Below are 20,077 nucleotides of genomic sequence, written 5' to 3' on the forward strand. Positions count from 1 at the left end.
TTAAAATCAGCATAAATTTAAAATGTCATACGTAAGGAGAAGCAAATGATTTCAGTTTCAGTTCTGATTCCTGCTTTTCTTTTACCTAGAAATAAATAAGAAAAATTAAATCTTTTGTGTTATTCACTACTGATTTTTAAATTTTTCTCTGCAGAAGGCACATTTACATCTCTGTATCTCTATGTCTGTCTTGTCTGTCTAACTAGCATATACATTAAATTAAAAGCTAGAACCATGACTACACTCTACAAAGTGCAGAATATAACCCTATTTCTATCTACTGTAGCAAACATAATAGAAATTCTATTTTATGATAATTTTTAAAGGAATTTGCTATGTGTTTGGCATTATTCTATATATATTACATAAATTAGCTGACTTAATCCTCAATATATCCTATTAATAACACTAATATATTGTTTATAGATAAGGAAAAGCATCAAAGAAAAGTTAAACGACTTGCCCAATCTGTTATAATAAGGATTTCCCAGATGGTAACTCAGAATCAAGGAATTGGACTGATCGAACTCAAGTTCATTTGTATGCTTAATGTCCTGCTTATTAATACTTAGAGTTCATTTACTATTTATTTATAATTTTATTTTTAATTTAAATTTTGTTTTCTTTTGTGTTTGAGGTAGGGCTCCCTAACTTGTAGCCTAGAACTTGGGATCTTCCTGCCCTTGCCTCCAATGCAGCTAGAATTATGGCCATAGGCCACAACATTCAATATAAGTATGAAAAATCTTAAATAAAGAAATAAACTTTATATAGATGTGAGAGAATCAAAACTAAAATTCTATGTTGTTTTGTTGTTTATAACTTAAATATGTTCACCCAAGTAAAAAACAAACTCAATGAAAACAGAGACTTTGCCTTAATTTTTGGTATGTTCTCACAAAATAGAAACTCTCAATACAACATCCTTAATAAAACATCCTTGTTAAAATAAATAGGCTGGGTACCAGTGCCTCATATCTCTCTTTCTCTACAGATATATGCATATGTATATATATACATACATATACATGTTATATACACATTAATTATACCTACTAATATATATCTATATAATATGTATCTAATATATACATATCTAATATACATCTATATTATATCTATATTATATACAACATGGACATATAATATAGCATATTATATATTACAATTATGTCACATAAATGTATATTACTATAGTATATTCATAGACATTATTAAATACAAATATTAGGCTACCTGTTATAATATAGATGTATCTATACTATATCGATATATATATACACACCAATATTTATTAGATATATTAGAACAGTAATGACAAGATTTATTCAAATCTAGCTTCTGATTCAAGAATCCTACACTGCAAATTATAACAGTACTTGAGTAGTCATTGTTAATTCATAATTTATTTGAGTATAAATCAATGGTGAATAAAACAGTCTATCCCCAAAGTACTAAAATATGTGGTGAATTAGATGCTAGATGGGAGGGAGAGAACAAGAAAGAAAGAAAGGGTACAACTGATACCCTAGCAAAGGGAAGAAATGCACACCCTATCTGGAAGAAACTGTTTTATTGTCCATGTTTGAAGAGTTAAACTTTTTTTTTCTATGTAAGACTAGAGGTTTTTGTACAAATTTTGTAAACTAGAAGGATGCTTAGTATTATGAAAGTAAAAAAGTGATTGAGAATTTAGCTAAGTATAACTATGCCATAGAACTGTAAGATATATGCAACTACTTAATTTCAATAAAGAAATTTTTGGAGAAAAAAGTAGATAGTAAATAATCACTCATGTGACCATTTGATAATAGTGTTAATGAACCATTGCATTTTAAAATTTTATTTTATTGTAAGAGTGATGCAGAGGGATTACAGTTACATAAGCAAGGTAATGAGTACATTTTTTTTTTAATATTGTTACCCCTTCTCTCACTCTCTCCCAGTTTTTCCCTCCTGGTTACCACCACAAGTTGTATAGTTCACTTTCAACATAGTGTTGAGTGAGTACCACTGCTGAGTTTGTTCATCCTTTTCTCTTCATTTCTGCACCCTCACTTATCCCTCCCCAAAGATAGATAAGTGAATAAGCAAGACAAAGAAAAAACAACTTTCTGGAGCTCACTTCAATAGGAACATAGAATGTCAGAGTAAAGATACAAGGGCTTGTTAGATTGGGAATTTCAACTAACAATATTCTCAACTTAGGAGAATTCTGTAGTAAATCATTGAAAATCACTAACAGTAGTTTCTGACACTAAATAAAGCCAGCTGTGGCCCAAGTGAATAAGACCACCATTTTTTTTCCTCTAGAACACAAAAATTTGTATGAATTATTTTTTAAAACTACTCTCCAAGTTAAAAAAATCTAGGACCAGGAATTGTGGTTCATGTCTGTAATCCCAACTACTCAGAAGATTAGTATAACCACAGTTAAAGGCTACCTGGGCAAAAAAAAAAAAAAAGTTAGACTTCCATCTCAACCAGTAAGTAAAGTAAACATTTTTAATGCTAGCTATGCAGGTAGCATGGGTAGGAGAACTGTGGTTTGAGGCTAGCCTTGGCAAAAATGTGAAACTCCATCTGGAAAACTACCTAAAGCAAAAAGGGCTGAAAGTATGAATCAAACAGTAGAGCACCTGCCCAGGAAGTACATGTTTTCCAGTTTTGCTCAGACATTGATTAATTTAAAATACATTATCCTTAGAATCACATTTTAAATTTGTTCCTTTCATTCTCCAAGAATTATATGCATAAAAATCCCATTATTTCAATACCTGATATTAATGAACTTCATCTTTTGTAATCTATATGCAAGTGATATTTGCATTTCATTATGATTTCATATCTCATAATGTGTTTTAGGGGGCATTTAAGAAATTCAATTTGATAAGGCTTGCTTTCCTTTAATTAGAAGGAAAACTTACCACAGCTAAATGGTTTCCAACGCATTTCAGAAATAAAAATTTTTCTGCAACAGCATCTTCACCAAGAAATTCACCAAGGCGCTCCCTCAGGCCTTGTAAGGTAAGTTGAGGAGATACTCTGAAATATCATGAAATGCCCTTATAACATCAAAGTAAATGGATTTTCATGTATTAATTATTAAAGAGCTTTAATTGACTGTCACAATGATAATGTGCCAGATGTATCTTAATGTAGCATGTTTATACAGAACCTGTCCCTAAATCTGCAGTAACTACTTTTCAAATAAATGATTAAAAAGGTCTGTTTAAATGAGGAAAATAAGTTGGAGGCATGGGTCAAGTAGCAGAGCACTTGCCCAACAAGCTTTGTATTCAAACCCCAGTTCAACAAAAATCCTTTTTATACTGAAAAATGATTACTGTGCTAATTTACTTCCATTTTTTTTAATTTATTTTTTTGCCAGTCCTGGGCTTGGTCTCAGGGCTTGAGCACTGGTCCTTGGACTTACTCAAGGCTAGCATTTGAGCCTCAGCACCACTTCCGGCTTTTTGCTATGTATGTGGTACCAAGGAATCGAACCCGGGTCTTTGTGCATGCTAGGCAAGCACTCTACTACTAGGCCAAACTCCCAGCCCATTTCCATGTTTTTTAATTAGAACAAAACTCTGTCAAGGAATTTATATGCTTTTCTACTCCACATATTCAATGAGTTAGTCAGAGACATTTATTATGGAAGTTTAGTAGAAGCTTATCCTGAGAAAGTCTTCAATGATAAAATGCCACAGTGTATTGCTTTGCTCATTAGGGACACTTTCCTCAGTGTCTAGGAGGTAGAGCTATCATTTCTGATTTCTTTTCCTATGCTCTTGTTTTTCTAGGATCTTGTGGAAAACATGAGAGAATTTGTTCATTGAAACACTGTTGAAGTAACAAACATTTATCAACCATCTATCATATGTTAAACATTGTTCCAAAGGAGCTAGTCAAAAATTCCTACCCTCATAGACTACAAGCTCAGAGTGGAAGAGAAAAGTTAGCAGAAATAAAACAAAAATTCAGAATATAAATAGTAATATAAAAATTAAACTGGAAAGTAAAAAGGTGACTATATTACTTGAAATGCAGAAACCAAAAGAGCAGAATACAAAAGAGCAGAATACAAAAGAGCAATATTTGAGTAAAGTCCTGAAGGAGCTAACAAAACTATGGTAAGCACAGAAAATGCATGTTAGACAAAAAGAATAGAAAGTACCAAGGGTCCTGAGGTAGGATTGGATCAGCTGTGTCCTACATTACAAGGTGGGTGTGGTTGAGGAATGTGATGGATAAGTTTAGAAAACTATAGTGATGCTGGGCATGGTGGTACTAGCTACTAGAAAAGTGGAGACTGCAGGATAAATGAGATTCTACAGGGTATGGGAGGCACCCACCTGCAGCTAAGCTACCCAGGAGGCAGTAAGAGGATCAGGGCCTGAGAATGGTTGTGCAAAGTAAGTATGAGATCTCACCTGGTTAAAAAAAAACAAAACTAAACTAAAAGCAAAAGACTTGAGTGGTAGTGTTTGACTAGTAAGTGGGAGGCTCTGAGTTCAATTCCTTGTACTGTGAGAGGAATAGAACCTAAATATGCTTGCAAATGTTTTTTTTTGTTGTTTTGTTTTGTTTTTGCTGGTCATGGGGCTTGGAGTCTGGGCCTGTGTGCTGTCCCTGAGCTTTTCAGCTCAAGGCTACTGCTGCCCTACTCTTGAGCCAAGCCCCATTTCCTGTTTTCTAAAGGTTAATTGGAGATAAGAGTCCCAGGTCCTTTTGTGCCCAGGCTGGCTTTGAACCTTGATCCTCAAATCTCAGTCTCCTGAGTAGCTAGGATTATAGGTATGAACCATCATACCTGGCCAAATGTAGTTTTTAACTCAATACAAAGTCTTAAAAGGTATTTTTTAATTTTTTTTTTGCCAGTCCTGGGGCTTGAACTCAAGGCTTGAACACTATCCTTGAGCTTTCTCAAGGCTAGCACTCTACTAACTTGTGCCACTGGACCACTTCTGGCCTTTTCTGTGTATATGGTACTGAAGAAGTGAACCCAAGGCTTTGTGCATTCTAGGCAAACACTCTACCAGGGCCTCACTATATAGCTGACAATGACCTCGAGCTAATAATCCTCCTGCCTCTCAAGTCTCACTACTGCTGGGTTAAGAGGTATGTACCCCTGTGCCCATCGAACTTTTCTCTAAAGTCCTTTAGTGTATAATGCTTGTAATGTATAAGCTATACATTTTAGGTGGCAGTATTATGGCTAAGTGACAACTGTTGCTACAACGTTTGGCTTAACTGTTACATAGTGCTATTTATTTCTAGTGTTTATTAAATTAAATGTGGATTTATCACATGGACAAAACATTTTTCACTTATAATCTAAAAAATTTTTTCACTTATAATTGTCAGATAACATACATCTTTTCAGAAAAAAACCCCAATACTAGGTATCTTATTACATGGCCACAAAACACTTACCTTAAAAATCCAGCAGAAACAAATTCATTAATAACTTCCAGTGAAATAGTATTTAACTTATAGCTCCATGATCCTTCAGGGACATAAAAAACATGAAGTTCCACCAACTAAATGAAAAAAAATCAGTTAAAATATTTCTAAAGTAAAATAAAATGTCTGATAGGAATTTGAATTTACTAAACACAATTGAAAAAAATAAGAATCATCTATTTCTCCTTAAACAAACAAAAAGAGAAAATGACACTCTCCCCGGCTCCCTCCTTGGCACTCTGGTACAGTTCTCTTAGAAACCATGTCATAGATAAAGAATGGCACCTATATCAGCCAGACCTTTGATAAGTGGTATTCTTTTTGTAGCCTCCAGTAGAAACACTACCCAGTCCAAGGCCAGTTTTCTTCTTACTAACCTTCTTCCCCTACATTCTCAATTCCATTGGCATGGTCTTGTGGAATTCTACCCTTTGTTCATTGTCTCCCACTACAGTTGGGAGTGATGTAGACTCCCAATGACTGCCAAATGTGGGAAGACTTTTGTACTCCAGAATTTCACAAAGTACCTGTATCTATTAACAGGGTATATCTTTAAGCATATACTGTCGGTTTTTTTTTTAAGCTACTTACTTTACTTTTATTTAATGTTCTGTAATAATGGTTTCCTATTTATGGTCATGACAGTAATAATGACTGCAAATAAAACCTCATCTTTTAGTCTAAAGAAGTTTGATATTCAGTGTCCATTAAAACTAGGACTTAAATGATCATACTGTATGTGAAACATTCAGTATCTGATAAAACTTAAGAAGATTAAATAGGACCTACTATTAAAACTTATAATTTTATGATAAGGCTTTTTCTTGAACTGCTAGTTTTGCTTGTTGTTTATACCAAATAAGTCACTTTGGTGACAAAATATTAACCAACACTTTACTTGTCATATGCTGCATGTTGAGCAGCAGAGCATTTAAATGATTAGTTTTTCACTATACTATTAAATAATTAATAGTAACATATTTGAGGACTGAAGCATGTTTAAAGTGGCAGAGAGTCTATTTTAAGCCATAGCACCTCCAAAAGAAAGAAAAAGAAAATTGACTTTATGTAAATGTATTAGTACATTACATGAGGCAGTATTTCTTGACTAAACCCCTAGGATCAGCATACCCACAAAAAACAACCAAGCTTGACTCTAAAGCATCTGATCTGAGATATTAATAAGATAGATTTGTCATTGTCTGAAAATGGAAAAGTCACAAAGAGAGTGACAGATAATACACATTCTGGGAAAGGAAAAAATTCCAATTTCAAATTAAGTTTGAGAAGTTTATTGATCATCTAAATGGAGATATTAAATATTAGTTGAAAAATTATATGTAATGTATCTGGAGTTTGTGAAAAAGAATTGAGATTGGGATAAAAGACTTGTATAAGATCCCGAGGAATGAGTGAGGAGAGAAAACACAAAGCTGAACCCCGAGATAATCCAATGTTGAGGTTAGGAAGATGAGGATTCAGCAAAAAAGACTGAGAATGAATACAAAAGGAAATATGCAAAGAAATTCAAGACAATGTGCACGCCCAAGGCAAAGTAAAGGGCATATCAAAAAAAATTTGATTGTGTTAACTGTGGTGAACAGATATCTCAAGTATGGTTAGGGTAAGAATTAACCAACAGTATTAGTAATGAAGAGGTGAGTTTAAGAACAGTATAGTTTTATGAAATATGAAAGCTTGATTGGGAATAGTTTCAGACAGAATTGGAAGAGGATATTGGGAGTTCCAGAAGGTAAGAAATACTTGTGTAGGAAAGGGAAATGTGGCAAATGTGCAAATGTGGCAGCTAATATGATTGCCCAACAAAGATTTTGCTTGAGAATGATAATAATGAATTTAAAATGAGAACAGTCTTTATGCTAAAATCTTTTTCTTCAGCTGTAGGAGAATGAATACAAGGAGGAATGAATTAACCAATGTTGCTGTTTTAAAGAGGGGTACATGGAGCAAGAGAGGATAAGAGCAAAGGAATGACTGACTTAACCTAAGTCAAGAGAGCGTAGTCAGTTGATCAACAGTTTTTTGTTTTTTCAAAGCGACAGGATCAGTTTCTTTGCTTCAATACTGTAAGTAAAGCTCTAATGCAAGAGATACAATTAGTGTATAGTCAGGTAATGGGATAAAGAAGGTGAAGACCATGGTGGAACCAACACCTAACATTCTACAGTGTTAACACTTACCAAAATGTTTCAAAACCACTAAAATATTTTTTCTTACCTCTGATGAGGAAGGTCGACTTGGATTGAGTAACATTCTTCCCAGTGTCTGAATGGGATAATTACCAATTGGAATTTTGGTTGTTTTTCTCTCTCTCTTCATTTAAGTGGTATTAAATGTTTTAACAGATTTTTGACTTAAGATAGCATTCTCCTTATTCCTGTCCTGTAATTTGTTGAAGAAACATATAAAAGCTTTAAAAGAGACTCAAAATGAAAACTCTGGAATGTACAGAATCTTATAAGACTGAAATAAAAGAAATAACTTGGGTGAGTAGGCTGGTGATTGAAATAAAATAATTACTTAAGCAGGTAATCCTCAACTTGTGATAGTGTGAAAACAATACCATGCTTCACTTTTACTTTTCCTGGGCTAGAAATATGCGTTCTGATAAACCTTGCAATGCTTGGGAACAACAGTGGCCATGGCTTTCAGTGACCTAAGTATAGAGCTGATATTCCACATTGTACTGTGCTACTACGCTTCATGATTCAGTAAGTTAGGTCACCAGCCTGTGGGCAGGGACCTCCCACATTAAGCACTTCCCTGCCCCCCTTAATTAATGTTCCCTGGAAACAGTCTTACAGACATAGCCTGAGATGTGTCTAATCTAATCTCCTGGTGTTTCTGAATCCAATTAGGTTGACAATACAAAATTACCCACAGACTCCAAGGCCACATTTGGCTTAAGTAAAAAAAAAAAAAATACAGAAATGGTCATAATGAACTTGCAGGGTTTGGTAAGACATGTTTTGAGTGTCAGTAGCAGAGCTAAAAATCAAATTGAAGAATATTTTGAGCTGAGCATCAATGACTCATGCTTGTAATCCTAATTACTCAGGAAAATAAGATCTGAGGATTGTGGTTCAAAGCCAGCTCCTGTAGGAAAGTGAGATTCTTATCTTCAACTAACCATCAAAAAAAGTCAGAAGTGGAGCTATGGTCCATGTGGTAGAGCACTGAGCAAAAAAACTCAGGGACAGGACCCAGGCCCTGAGTTCAAGCCCCAGGAACAGCAACCAACAGGAGAAAAAAAAAAGAGTATTTGATATGTTTGGTTTTTTAAAAATAAAAATTCTGGTAATTTAGTTCCTGTTTTATTTGTTAATAGAGCATATGATGAGATAAACTTTAGAAATCCTAAAAAATTATTTCAAGTGGGGATTTGACATTGTACTTAAACATACAAATATTATAGAATCTCACACATAGTAATCATATGGTTTGGGAACCAGAAAAGCAGATTTCTAGTTCTACATATCCTAAAAAAAGTCATTGACTGGTCTACTAAGATTCAATTTCTTTTCTTTCTTACTTTCTTTTAAAGCACAATTAAACAATTTAGGTGCTTAAAATGAATACAAAGGGAAATAAAGACCAAAAAATTATAGATACGACAGTGTGTCATATATTAGTACAAATGAAACCACCAAGATGGTGTTAACTAAAAAGAAAAAGCTAAAAGTACAAAATGCAGCACAGCTGTGCTTGCTGCTTTAACACATCACACTTTTATACAGACCTAAAAGGTGTCAAAATCAGTAGCTGTAAAGGCAGTTCTTGTGTGTGATTTTTTTTTTTACCTTAAAAGATTCCAGAACCGTACTAAGATTCAATTTCTTTGTCAAGAAAACAACTTTGACTCTAACATATTTTACAGCTCTAAACCTGTTTACTTGATTGGGGAGGGAATGGAAAAATAGTAACTGATAAGGATCATTTGAGAAATAAGAAATTAGGACAGTCAACTTGATAGCAGATGATAGTAGATCTTAACATAACCATTTTTCAACTATATGTTGTTTTTGGTACTGAAGATCTAACTCAGAAGGTTGCATTTGTAAGTAAAGCACTTTGCCACTGAGCTGCATCCTAGCTCATAATCCTGACTCATAAACTGTCAAAGGTCTGATCAGATAAATGGTTAGCTACAGCTTGAAAAATTTGTCTACTTTGTGGTTAATCTGTAAGTAAAGCTCCAATCCATGTAGAGGTTTGTTTTAATGAATAGGTTTAAATGCTGTGGGCACTTCAGAGTACATATATTTGGCTCTTCAGTCTTGTAGGACCAATTGAAGAAATAAGCCTATTTTTCATACAGATCCCAGTGTGGACAAAAAAGGCATATTTATCTTGAAACAAGTCTAACTGTAGATAAAAAATTGAATGCTTGAGGTTAGGATTTTCTCAAGATATAAAGAGACATTTTAGATAAAAGAGTATCTCATTGAGAGTAACACAAAGATACAAAATTAGAACTTACGTTAGAAAGGAACTACAGAATTTTTTTTTCTGTATATGCCATCAAGACCTCTGACTAAGAAGGCTTTTCATACTCCTAAAATAGTGAGAGAATATTTTTGGTAAATTTCTGTTCACCTAAATACAAAAAAAAGTTATTTGTTTTTAAAGAGGTAGAAGCTTCTTGCTCCAAATAAAACCTGTTTTATCCTGTGAGACCCTCTTTCATCTAAAATGCCCTCATATACATACCCTGAGGAAACCTACACACACGTTAAAATGCTTTGATTCCTAAATGGTATTTGAATGCCTAGTTACAGGAAAGTCTCAAAATGTGTATTCCAAAAATGAAAAAAGTTTAATATTGAAAATCAGCTTCAGGAAGTGGTACTGTGGCTAGGAGTCATAAGAGTGTTAACCGTGAGCAAAAAGAGTTCTAGGACAGGCCATGAGTTCAAGTCCTGTAACCAACAACAAAAATAGGAAAAGGAAAGAAAATCAGCTTCAGGGATAAAGTTGAATACAGAAAAACAAACCTTATCTTATTCTTCTATTGACTGAAACAGAAAAAACATATTTCCTTATGAAGGAATATGCTTTTTGAAGCATACCCATGTTCAGTGACTCACTTTTGATCTCTTCATGTACTTTCTGGCAAGTCTTTTGAAAGAGCTTACAGAATTATAACTACTGAGCTGAGTTAATCTGTTTTCTTTATGACAAGGTATCTGAGATAACTGACTCATAAGATGATCTATTTAGATTGGTTGTTCGGTCAGTAGTGACAGGGTATTTCTTGAGTAGTGACTTAGCCCGGCTGTGTTGGGTCAGTGGTGGCACAGTATTCCTTGAGTTGTGCAAATAAGAGGAAGTAATCACCTCAGGCAGGTAGGAAATGAAAGAGGAGGGGGCACTTTCACTTTCAAACATAATCATAGGCTGCCAACCATGTCTTTAGCATATATGCCTTTGGAGAATATAGTAAAACAGTAAGTTTTAGTGTAAGGGTATTTAATAATACCTTATTACCTGAAAATAGGTTATAACACCCACAGATACTGAGATAAATTCAATGAAGCTGTATGACCTATAGTATTATTGCATATCCTAAGACTTTTTAATTGTCAGCATAATGTCTTAAGACTTTTTGCTGCAGCTTCTCACCAGATTTCCTGATGGTACTACATTCAGATGTGAAAACTATTATTCTAATATATGAGCAGTGACATGGAAAGAACATCGCTTGTATGTCATAGGATAAAAGTTAAGAGATCTAAGTTCTAGTTCAGTTTCATTTCTGCCACAACTAGCTGATAGCCATAAACAAGTCATTCATTCTTTTCAAACCTCAATTTCCTTAGCAACTGTAAAAACAAAAACAAAAGTTCATTATTTGAGAAAGGAGTCACTCTGGTGAAATTCTGGTTTTAATTTTCTGTAATTCTGGTTTTTAGTTAAATGACAAAGTAAGGCATATATATAGTATTAAATACTAATCTCAGTATTAGTCAAATACTGATCTCAGACCTTATGAACTATGGATTGCCAGAGTACTAATTGAGTAAGGTGAAGATCCCAAGCAAATTTAAATTGAAACTGACAAAAAAATAAACTGACAGATTTTTTTATTGCTATCTATTATTTTATATCCTCTTGCTATCAAACTGTCTAAAGACAGCAGGGTCTTTTTTAAAAAAAAATGATAATATAAATTTTTATTTTTAAATGTTTCCAGCTCTCCAAGACACATAAATTTAACAAGATACATAAATTTAACATTTTATTTAAATACTACAGAACACAAAACATCAAAGGAAAATAAGAGTAGGAAAAGGAAACGTATTCAAAATGAAAGTGAATACATTAGTAAACAAAATAATTAGTAAAAAGGTCTGAAAACTGGCTGATTGTAAACACAAATAAAACATAAATCTCTAGAAAAATCTTTTTTAAGGGAAAAAATGTACAAGTCTAAAAATATGGCTCGATGATTCACACTTGTAATCCTAGCTACCGAGGAGGCTGAGATCTAAGGATCAAAGTTCAAAGCCAGCCCAGGCAAAAAATGAGAAGTTGGGCTTGGCTCAAGGGTAGGTCGGTAGCCTTTAGCTGAAGAGCTGAGGTGATATGAGGCACCTTAGAGTCAAAAATGAGTAACCTGAAAAAGTGTGTTAGGGTGTTTGAAGATGACTTTTATTTTCTGTGTCAAAGACAAATCTATGCCCACATGCAAGAGGCTGGTGTCTGCTCTACAAAGTGACTTACTGGGCAGTGTCTTCTTAAGGGATTCCTTTCCTAATTCCTATGTCAACCTGCATCACACAGGCGAGGTTCCAGCCCAGACTGCTCTAAGTTGCAGACCTCTAGCCTAATTCCACTAGCCAACTTCAGCAGAATGTCTCATGGGGAATTCAACGCAGGAGTCAAAAACAAAGCTTATTTTTTCTCGAAAGCCATCCTTCATCCTAAAGAAAAGCAAACCAAAGTGCAGGGTAGTTGCTCACAGAAATGGCCATAGGTATAAACTCTGAACTTTGGTATAATCAGAATCCTTCAGGATTCTTTCTTATATCTGCAACTGTAAAAATAACACCCAGATTGTGGAGATGATATAGTGATTATATGAAACAGTAGATGGAGAAGTACAGTGCAAAATATGTGGTCACTACAGTACTGATATTTTATGAAGTAATGAACTGGGTGTGGCAAAACACATCTAAAACCTGGGAGATAGAGGATGTAGCAATACAAATTAGGACTAGCCTAGGGCTACATAACTAGATATTGTATACAAAAATAAACATATAAGTAAAAGATAAAACCTATCCCAAAACATCAAAAACAAAAACCCAAATTCAACGCCCCCCCACCAAAAAAAAAAAAGAAAGAAAAAATCAAGGCTGAAGGTTTGGGATTCATCTGTAAGTATTTTTGTTACTTTGTTTTGTATATCTAAATGGTATCTACAATTCTGGCTCCATCCTTTTCTCTTCTGGTTCAAGTGAAAACCCCCACTTGATCTGAGTGATTGTCTAGTTAGTGTTTTACCAGCTGTGCCCATAGGTGTGCTGCCTCCCATCCCAGCACTTCACAGGCACGATGGCTGGGCAGCCTTGGGACCTCCTCCAGCCACTGTTTCACCTACTAAACCCCTCTCTGCTCTTTGAGCATTCCATGCAGTGTATTCCCCATGCTTTCATACCCAAGGCTCTATCATTAAGAAATGTCCTGCTCTTGATGAGCTGTAGACTAACTAGTTCCTCCTGTCAGCCTCCTTTTTTGAATTGAGTGTTCCTCTCTTCTTCATTCTGAGCAAAGGAAGCAGCACAGCATTTAAGGGAACTAGACTTTTGCAAGTTATGCCCCAATCACTGCCCTTTCATTACAAAAGCTGACAATATGGGGGCCGGGGAAGGGGCTGTGTCCTTACTTGTGGCCATAACTCAGAGATGATGGTGGCTACTTGTGACAGAGGCTAGAGCAGGGTCTGTTTTTAACCTTAACTCATGCAAGGCCCTGAACTCCTTTAAGGTCTCTGAACTCTGGTAGGGCCTTGGGAATGCTTGAAATCATTGTGGAAGTCAAAGAACCAAACTTACTTATTTAGGAAATAAGCAGTATGTGCTGCTAAGCATTTCAGATGCAATTGAAATTAAAGAGGCTCTTGTTTCAAGCATCTCTTTATGTGTTTATTAGACATTTGTATTTTTTCTTGATGACTATCCAATTAGTTGTTTTATTGACGGCATTAACTGTACCAAGATCCTTGTATATTTTGGATATGATTCCAAAATTATTACTGATTTTATAACTGGCAGATTTATCTCCTATTATGTAGACTTTCTTTACTATTTAAGCTTCATCCTTCATAAGACACACAGTATAAAAGTGAAAATATATGGTATTTAAGACAGCAATATATTACATAAATCTTTAAAAAAAATTTAAAACACTGTCTGGGACTATTTAAGCCTAAGACAAAATTTTAAGCCTAAAAAACTATTTTTTCCTCCCAAAAGGTGGAGGTAAAAGGTTGGGCCAACTCTTTTCTAGCTTTGATATTTCAGGTTCATACCCTAAGGGTTTAGGAGTATATTGTACAGGAGTATATTGTACAACTACTATAGAATAATCTTTTAGTAATGTCACTTGTGTTTAATCTTACAAATTATGTGTAAATTACAAAAAATATGATAAACTATTGTAAGTAGTCAACTAGCACTGACAAAGGAGCTAATTCAAATTACTACTGGGGGAAAAAGTAAATATCTACTGAGGTTTCCTTCATATTCTTTACACCTAGAATTTCACTTCATTCTCAAAAACAATTTCAGAAAGTTAAAAGAATTTATTTTGAAATGAGGAAATAGATGCTTAACAGTTTAAAGAGCTTTGTTCAAGGCCATCCAAGGAGATGAGTAGAACCAGAAATCAATCCCTGGTTTCTAATCCCAGATGTTACACCCACTTTATGAATTAGTAAAGTCAGACTCCGCATTATTTGTAAATCTCTCTCACACAGTTCTGCAAGTCGGTAGGATTTGCAAAGGACCCGATTTTCCCCACCACACAAGTATTTTAAAATGCAATTTTTTTTTTCTTGAAATGATGTACGACGAAACGATTCATGCTCGTGGACAAGTCCGCGATTCGAGGCACGTGAGCAGGGCCGACGTTGTTTCCGATTAAAGCGTACACCCACCTTTGGGATACCCGCACAAGCCGGAGAACCATCGAGGACCGACACGCACACACACACGCAGGTTTCCGGAAAGCGCAGCGAGGGCTCAGGCCGCGTAGGGCGCGGAGCCGCCGTCGGCCCGCACCGCGCCCCGCATAGCGTCTCCGGGAAAACCCATTCGGGAGGTCCGAGGCGGCCGGGGCGCAGACCCGAGGAGACCTGACGAGACCCCCGCCGTCCCCGCCTCCGGCCGGTCCGTTACCGCCACTCCGCGCCCCGCCCGCAAGGACGCCGGTTGGTCCCTACTTGCGGGGGGCGGGGGGCTCTCCCCGCGCCCGCGGCCGGCCCACCCACGCGGGAACCGGGATCTCCCTAGACCTCCGTCACCTAGGTCTAGCGCCCTCTGGCATCTCGTTTCCTTTCGAGGTCTCCCTTCAAAGCCTCTGCGGGCGCCGACGGGCGGACGCCGGGCTCCGTCCTTACCTGTCCCAAACCAGCATCTCACCGGGACGTAGGACCGGACCGGCGAGCGGCCGCACACGCCCACCGCCGCGGCCGCCGCCGGCTCCACCCCTTCTCCCTCTTCCTCCTCCTCCTTCTCTCGGAGCCCGCGTTCCCGCTGGGGGGCGGGGCGCGCGCTGGAGCGGCGCGCATGCGCACAGAGGGTGGAGTCCCGCCACAGAACCGGAAACTTAGAGACAAAGTTGGGAGCCCCGCCCCCCGCTCCCCGCCACGCGCGCTGCCCCGTCGTCCGGCCCCGCCGCCCCTCGCTCCGTCGCGTCGGTCCCGGCTCCCGTGCGCCATGTCTGGCTCCTCAAGCGTCGCCGCGATGAAGAAGGTGGTTCAGCAGCTCCGGATGGAAGCCGGGCTCAACCGCGTGAAGGTGGGTGGGAGGGGAGACGACAGGATCCGGCCGGCGGCCCGGGGTCCGTAGTCCGTGGCCTTGGCTCCTCGGGAGGGCGCCGCCCCGGAGTCGTCGGCTTTGACTTCGTGGCCGCGCGGAGGGCGGCGAGGTCTTGGGGAAGAGGGGGGGCGCAGCTTCCGCGCCAGGGCCTCCGGGGTTCTCCCCGCAGGCGGGCGGCGGGGCCCTGATGAGGCCCTGTCGGGTCTCCCCGTCCGCCCCCGTCCGCCCCCGCCGGCCGCGCCCGGGCCGGGCACGCCCTTCCCCTCCGCCCCGCCCGCGGCCTCCACCTCCCCGAGGCCCGGCACCGACCGCCCGGGTGAGCTCCAAACTTCTCCCTGTCCCTCCACCGTCCCCACGCCTGCCCCCGCGCCTAGATCCCTCCGTTCCTGGGCGCCTCCGAACCCTTGGGGTTTCCACGAGCGAGAAGCTGGTTTGTTTGTGTAAAGTTCTGGGCTCCTCCCCGGGCCCAGTGAAGACCAGAACGAAACCAGAGTTTTCACACCACGGCTAAGCACTAGCTGCTTGGAAATCCATTTTACACGTTCGAGAAAGGGATTGGGGTTGGCCAGTTGTTGGTCCTATTTTGGCGTTTGGTTAAGCTTGGCCTTACCTTGGGGTATTTACTTTGGGGGAAAAAGCCGTTTGTGGGTGTTCGTTCATATATGACAACCAGACAAGTGCTATTCCAAGTGATTGGATTTATCTTTTAAAGTCTGTTTAGGATTGACTTTCTGATGCAATAGGGTCAGGTTACAAGTGAAAGAAAGGAAACTGTGAATCACCTGTCTTGCTTCAAGCAGCCAAGTTCCAAGATGATCTTGATTTTACCTTCACCAGGCTAGTCTTTATTCTTTTGAGGAGCAAGAACACCTATTATATTGTAATTTTTTTTTGTAATGAAAGGGCTGTGATTGAGACATAACTTGCAAAAGTCCAGCAATATTTGAAGACAAAGTTTATTAGAATTTAATACTTTTTGTTTAACCTCTAATACCATGTACTGCTTTTAATGAAAAACAAGATGTTACATACTGTCCCTGAACAGCCTATATTACTAAGCAAGATATTTACTATATGCTGTATAGATAAATGTAATAATACTTCATACTGAGTAACATGATGGCTCCTAATAAGAAAACATAACCCACTCTTATTTCAAATATTTTTGGAAAACCACTAAAGCTTTACCAGCTGGTATTTCCCTTCTCTTATGTATAGGTTTCTCAGGCAGCTGCAGACTTGAAACAATTCTGTCTGCAGAATGCTCAACATGATCCACTGCTGACTGGAGTGTCCTCAAGTACAAATCCTTTCAGACCCCAGAAAGTCTGCTCCTTTTTGTAATCTAGTAAATCTTTCAGAGGTAAGTTGTCTTAAAACAAAACACAGTCCTTTATAGTATGAATAAGTTTTTTTATTTGCAGCCTTATGATCAAACCATGTAATTTTGTTTGGCTCCATTAAGTTATTATGAAGCCATTGTGTCATTAGCCATGTGTTTTTTGTTTGTTTTTTTTCCCATAGCTTTGGCCAGATTCCTGTTGTATTCTCTTTACAAAGTGACTTATTCTTTTTATATAAAATATGGTTAAATGGCCTGAGCATGCTTTGCTCAAATATCTTAAGTATGACTTGGATAAGAGTCCGTATTTCATAATGGAAACTGTTTCTCAGCCATGTAAGAAACAACTTTGTGGATATAATTTATAGCAACTTAGAATAGGAAAGGCTATCTGGTTGCATAAGCACTACTTAAGAACTCAAACACATTTACAAATTAACTTCTTATAATGAATATTACAATATAGATATCTGTGCTGAGGCTCTGGAACATGCATTTCTTATAAGCGTTTAAAGTATAGATGCTAATATTCCTCGTCTTACCCTGAGTATGAACTTATATTGAGCTCTATATACTTTTTAAAAATCCTGTGGTTCTTTGGATAGGTAATTTACTAGTAAGCAGTACAGGAATCTTTCCTTGACCACAGGACACCTAGAATTTGTAAACAGATTATTTCTTCTAAAGAGGAAAGATTTTTATGTGTGCTGGTACTAGCATTTGAACTCAGAGCCTCCCACTTTCTCTTAGCATTTTTGCTTGAGGCTGGACCACAGCTCCACTCCCAGCTTTTTGCTGGTTAATTGGAGAAAAGTCTCACAGGCTTTTCTGCCTCAGATTTCAGCCTCCTAAGTAGCTAGGATTGCAGCATGAGCCACCAGTATGCAGTTAAGGATTTTTACTTTTTACATTTAAATATCAAGCAGTTTTATATTCTGCCTTTAAAAAACACTAATGAGCTGTGCATCAGTGGTTCACACTTGTACTCATAGCTGAGATCCAGATGGCAGTAGTTTAAAGCCATCTATCTCCAAAATAAAAAGCCAGCTGGAGGTATATCTTAAGTGGTATGTCAGTGGAACAAACCTGAGACCCTGAGTACAAATTTCAGTACTGTCCTCCCTTCCAAAAAAAATCATTAATTTTTCTGTGTTCTTTATAAATAAGTTGCTCTATAATTGTGCACTTAATATTTAGGTTTCCAAATTTCAGGTTACAGTGAGGCAAACATGTTTGTGACTTATTACTTATTAAGATAAATTTCTAGAACTAAAATCAGTCAACAAGTAATAGACATTGAAAAGTTTGATATTTGAAAACCACTGTCAACTTACTTTTATTATTCAGGAACATGAATGAGTGCTTTCTTTGCTGAACTCTTGCCAAACACATTTTAGCATCTTTTTGCTGTTCTTTTCAGTGAATATTTTTCATATTTTTTAATATATTTTTTATTGTAATTAATAGAAGGGTTACATGATATTTGCCAGATAAATGGTGCCTTAATCATATTTCTTTTTTACTATAAGATTACTTTTGTTTATACTTCCTGCAAATTTGTGGTGAAATGCCTCAAATTTTTGAATACAAAGATAGACTGCCTGCTGTTCTGAATTTAAATGCTTTACCTTGTTACTTTTTCAAAATAAAATTGACTAGTATACCATTTTTCTTTTTTACCTTTTCATTACTAATTAATGCTGCAGTCAGTATGTGGGTTTTGGCTTTGTGTTTTTCCTTTTAATTTGTACTGCACCGCATGTAAGTTTTAAAATACTTTTGAGACTTGTATAGTTCATTTATATAAATTAACATGCAAATGTTTATCCACTTTACTGTTGAGTTACTTTAAGGCTATTTATATTTTTATGCTGTAGAAGCATTACTTATCGTCAGTAACCTTGAACATTTCCTGTGTGAAGGTTTAGTAAACAGATGTGTGATTACATCCTCTCTAAATACTGCCAAACTTTTCCTTTTTCAAGAGATGCCCAGATTTTTCTTGGTAATCTTTCATTAACCTTTATTCTGATAGTGTGTTTTAGCTATAGTTTTATTAAGTTACTAAGTTTTAAGTATTAAAAATGTTAGGAAGTTTAGAGTGGTTGTGAAAGTGGAAAAGTACTGGATTCACTCCTCACTGCATTACAGCTTTTCCTATCCTCTTTCTCATTCTTCAGAATCTTGTCATACTGGTTTAAAAAAATTTCAGATAAGGAAACAAGCCTATTAGACTTGATGTAATTGAAAGCTCTCTATATGCTGACTTTGAGGTGAGTCCTCAGAGTAACAGATGATCCTTGACTTGTTAAAGGATTATGAATGCATTTACTATCCCTAACTTAAGAACACATTGGCTTGTGTGGGATATTAGTTGTTTGCCCCTTTACCTCCCCCAGACCCCCCCTTTGGTTGGTTGTGGCACTTGAATTCATCCCTGAGCATTTTGCTCAACTTCCAGTGGTTAATCGGAGATAAGAATCTCAGGGACTTTCCTGTCTAGGATGGCTTCAATCCATGATCCTCAGATCTCAGCCTCCTGCTTAGCTAGATTTCAAGCGTGAGCCATGCATGCATTGCTGACTGGGAGCTGTGGCATGCTGTTGCCATCAGCCAACTGGAGAGAATACCATAGTATCTCTAGCCCAGGACCAGGTCACAGTCAAAGTTTGAAGTCATTTCTAATGATTGTGTATAAAGCTTTTACTATTGGAAATTTTGGAAATATAGTCCAGTCAAGAACCTTACATTGTAAATTTATAGAGCTGTGATATACATAATGACAAGGATATTTAGTGTGTGTATATATATATATATATATAAAATTTTTTTCTTTGATACTTTACCCTAATTCACCTTTATTTCCCCTTTCAGGATCTCCAGACCATTTCCCATGAATCAGTCAGTGAATATTCAAGAGAGATAAAAGTCGAAGCCTGTACAGAAGCTTCTGTATAACACATGTGCCATAATATACCAACTATACCAACTTCTACTTTTGTCAGTCCTTAACATCTACCTCTCTGAATTTTCATGAATTTCTATTTCACAAAGTTAACTTTTATATACACTGGCACTGGCATACAATAAAGTACTTAATGTAAAGGTTTTTTGTTTTGTCATTAGTATGAAATACAGAGAACATTCTGTTTTCAATGAGGAAGGGGTTTTTCATATACCAGTTAAAATTGTTTGGAAGCAG

General features: G+C 37.2%; 2 protein-coding genes across 9 annotated transcripts in view; one reads left to right on the top strand and one right to left on the bottom strand.

The window, feature by feature from the left end:
* Spata1 (spermatogenesis associated 1) overlaps positions 1-15,248 on the bottom strand; it is a 47,789-nt gene extending 32,541 nt beyond the window's left edge. For 5 of the 8 annotated variants that reach the window (XM_090334516.1, XM_090334508.1, XM_090334515.1 and 2 more), the window contains exons 1-6: positions 15,113-15,248; positions 9,971-10,045; positions 7,708-7,872; positions 5,440-5,546; positions 2,928-3,045; positions 32-85 (exon numbers count right to left, since the gene is read on the bottom strand). In XM_090334516.1, coding sequence (XP_090190642.1) covers positions 32-85; positions 2,928-3,045; positions 5,440-5,546; positions 7,708-7,809 — 381 coding nt within the window. In that variant the 5' untranslated portion in view covers positions 7,810-7,872; positions 9,971-10,045; positions 15,113-15,248. Of the gene's footprint in view, positions 1-31; positions 86-2,927; positions 3,046-5,439; positions 5,547-7,707; positions 7,873-9,970; positions 10,046-14,650; positions 14,754-15,112 lie in introns of those variants that run through there. The other 3 variants (XM_090334509.1, XM_090334511.1, XM_090334512.1) reach the window with 3 other exon arrangements.
* A 65-nt stretch (positions 15,249-15,313) lies between these two features.
* On the top strand, positions 15,314-19,980 carry Gng5 (G protein subunit gamma 5). Its single transcript, XM_090334518.1, has 3 exons — positions 15,314-15,512; positions 16,752-16,896; positions 19,750-19,980. The coding sequence occupies exons 1-2, from the start codon at positions 15,432-15,434 to the stop codon at positions 16,875-16,877; spliced, it is 207 nt and encodes a 68-aa protein (XP_090190644.1). The 5' UTR covers positions 15,314-15,431; the 3' UTR covers positions 16,878-16,896; positions 19,750-19,980.
* Positions 19,981-20,077: the final 97 nt, after the last annotated feature.

This window comes from Megascapheus bottae, chromosome 6 (assembly GCF_031878675.1).
Source record: "Megascapheus bottae isolate mThoBot1 chromosome 6, mThoBot2.hap1, whole genome shotgun sequence".
Taxonomy (NCBI): domain Eukaryota; kingdom Metazoa; phylum Chordata; class Mammalia; order Rodentia; family Geomyidae; genus Megascapheus; species Megascapheus bottae.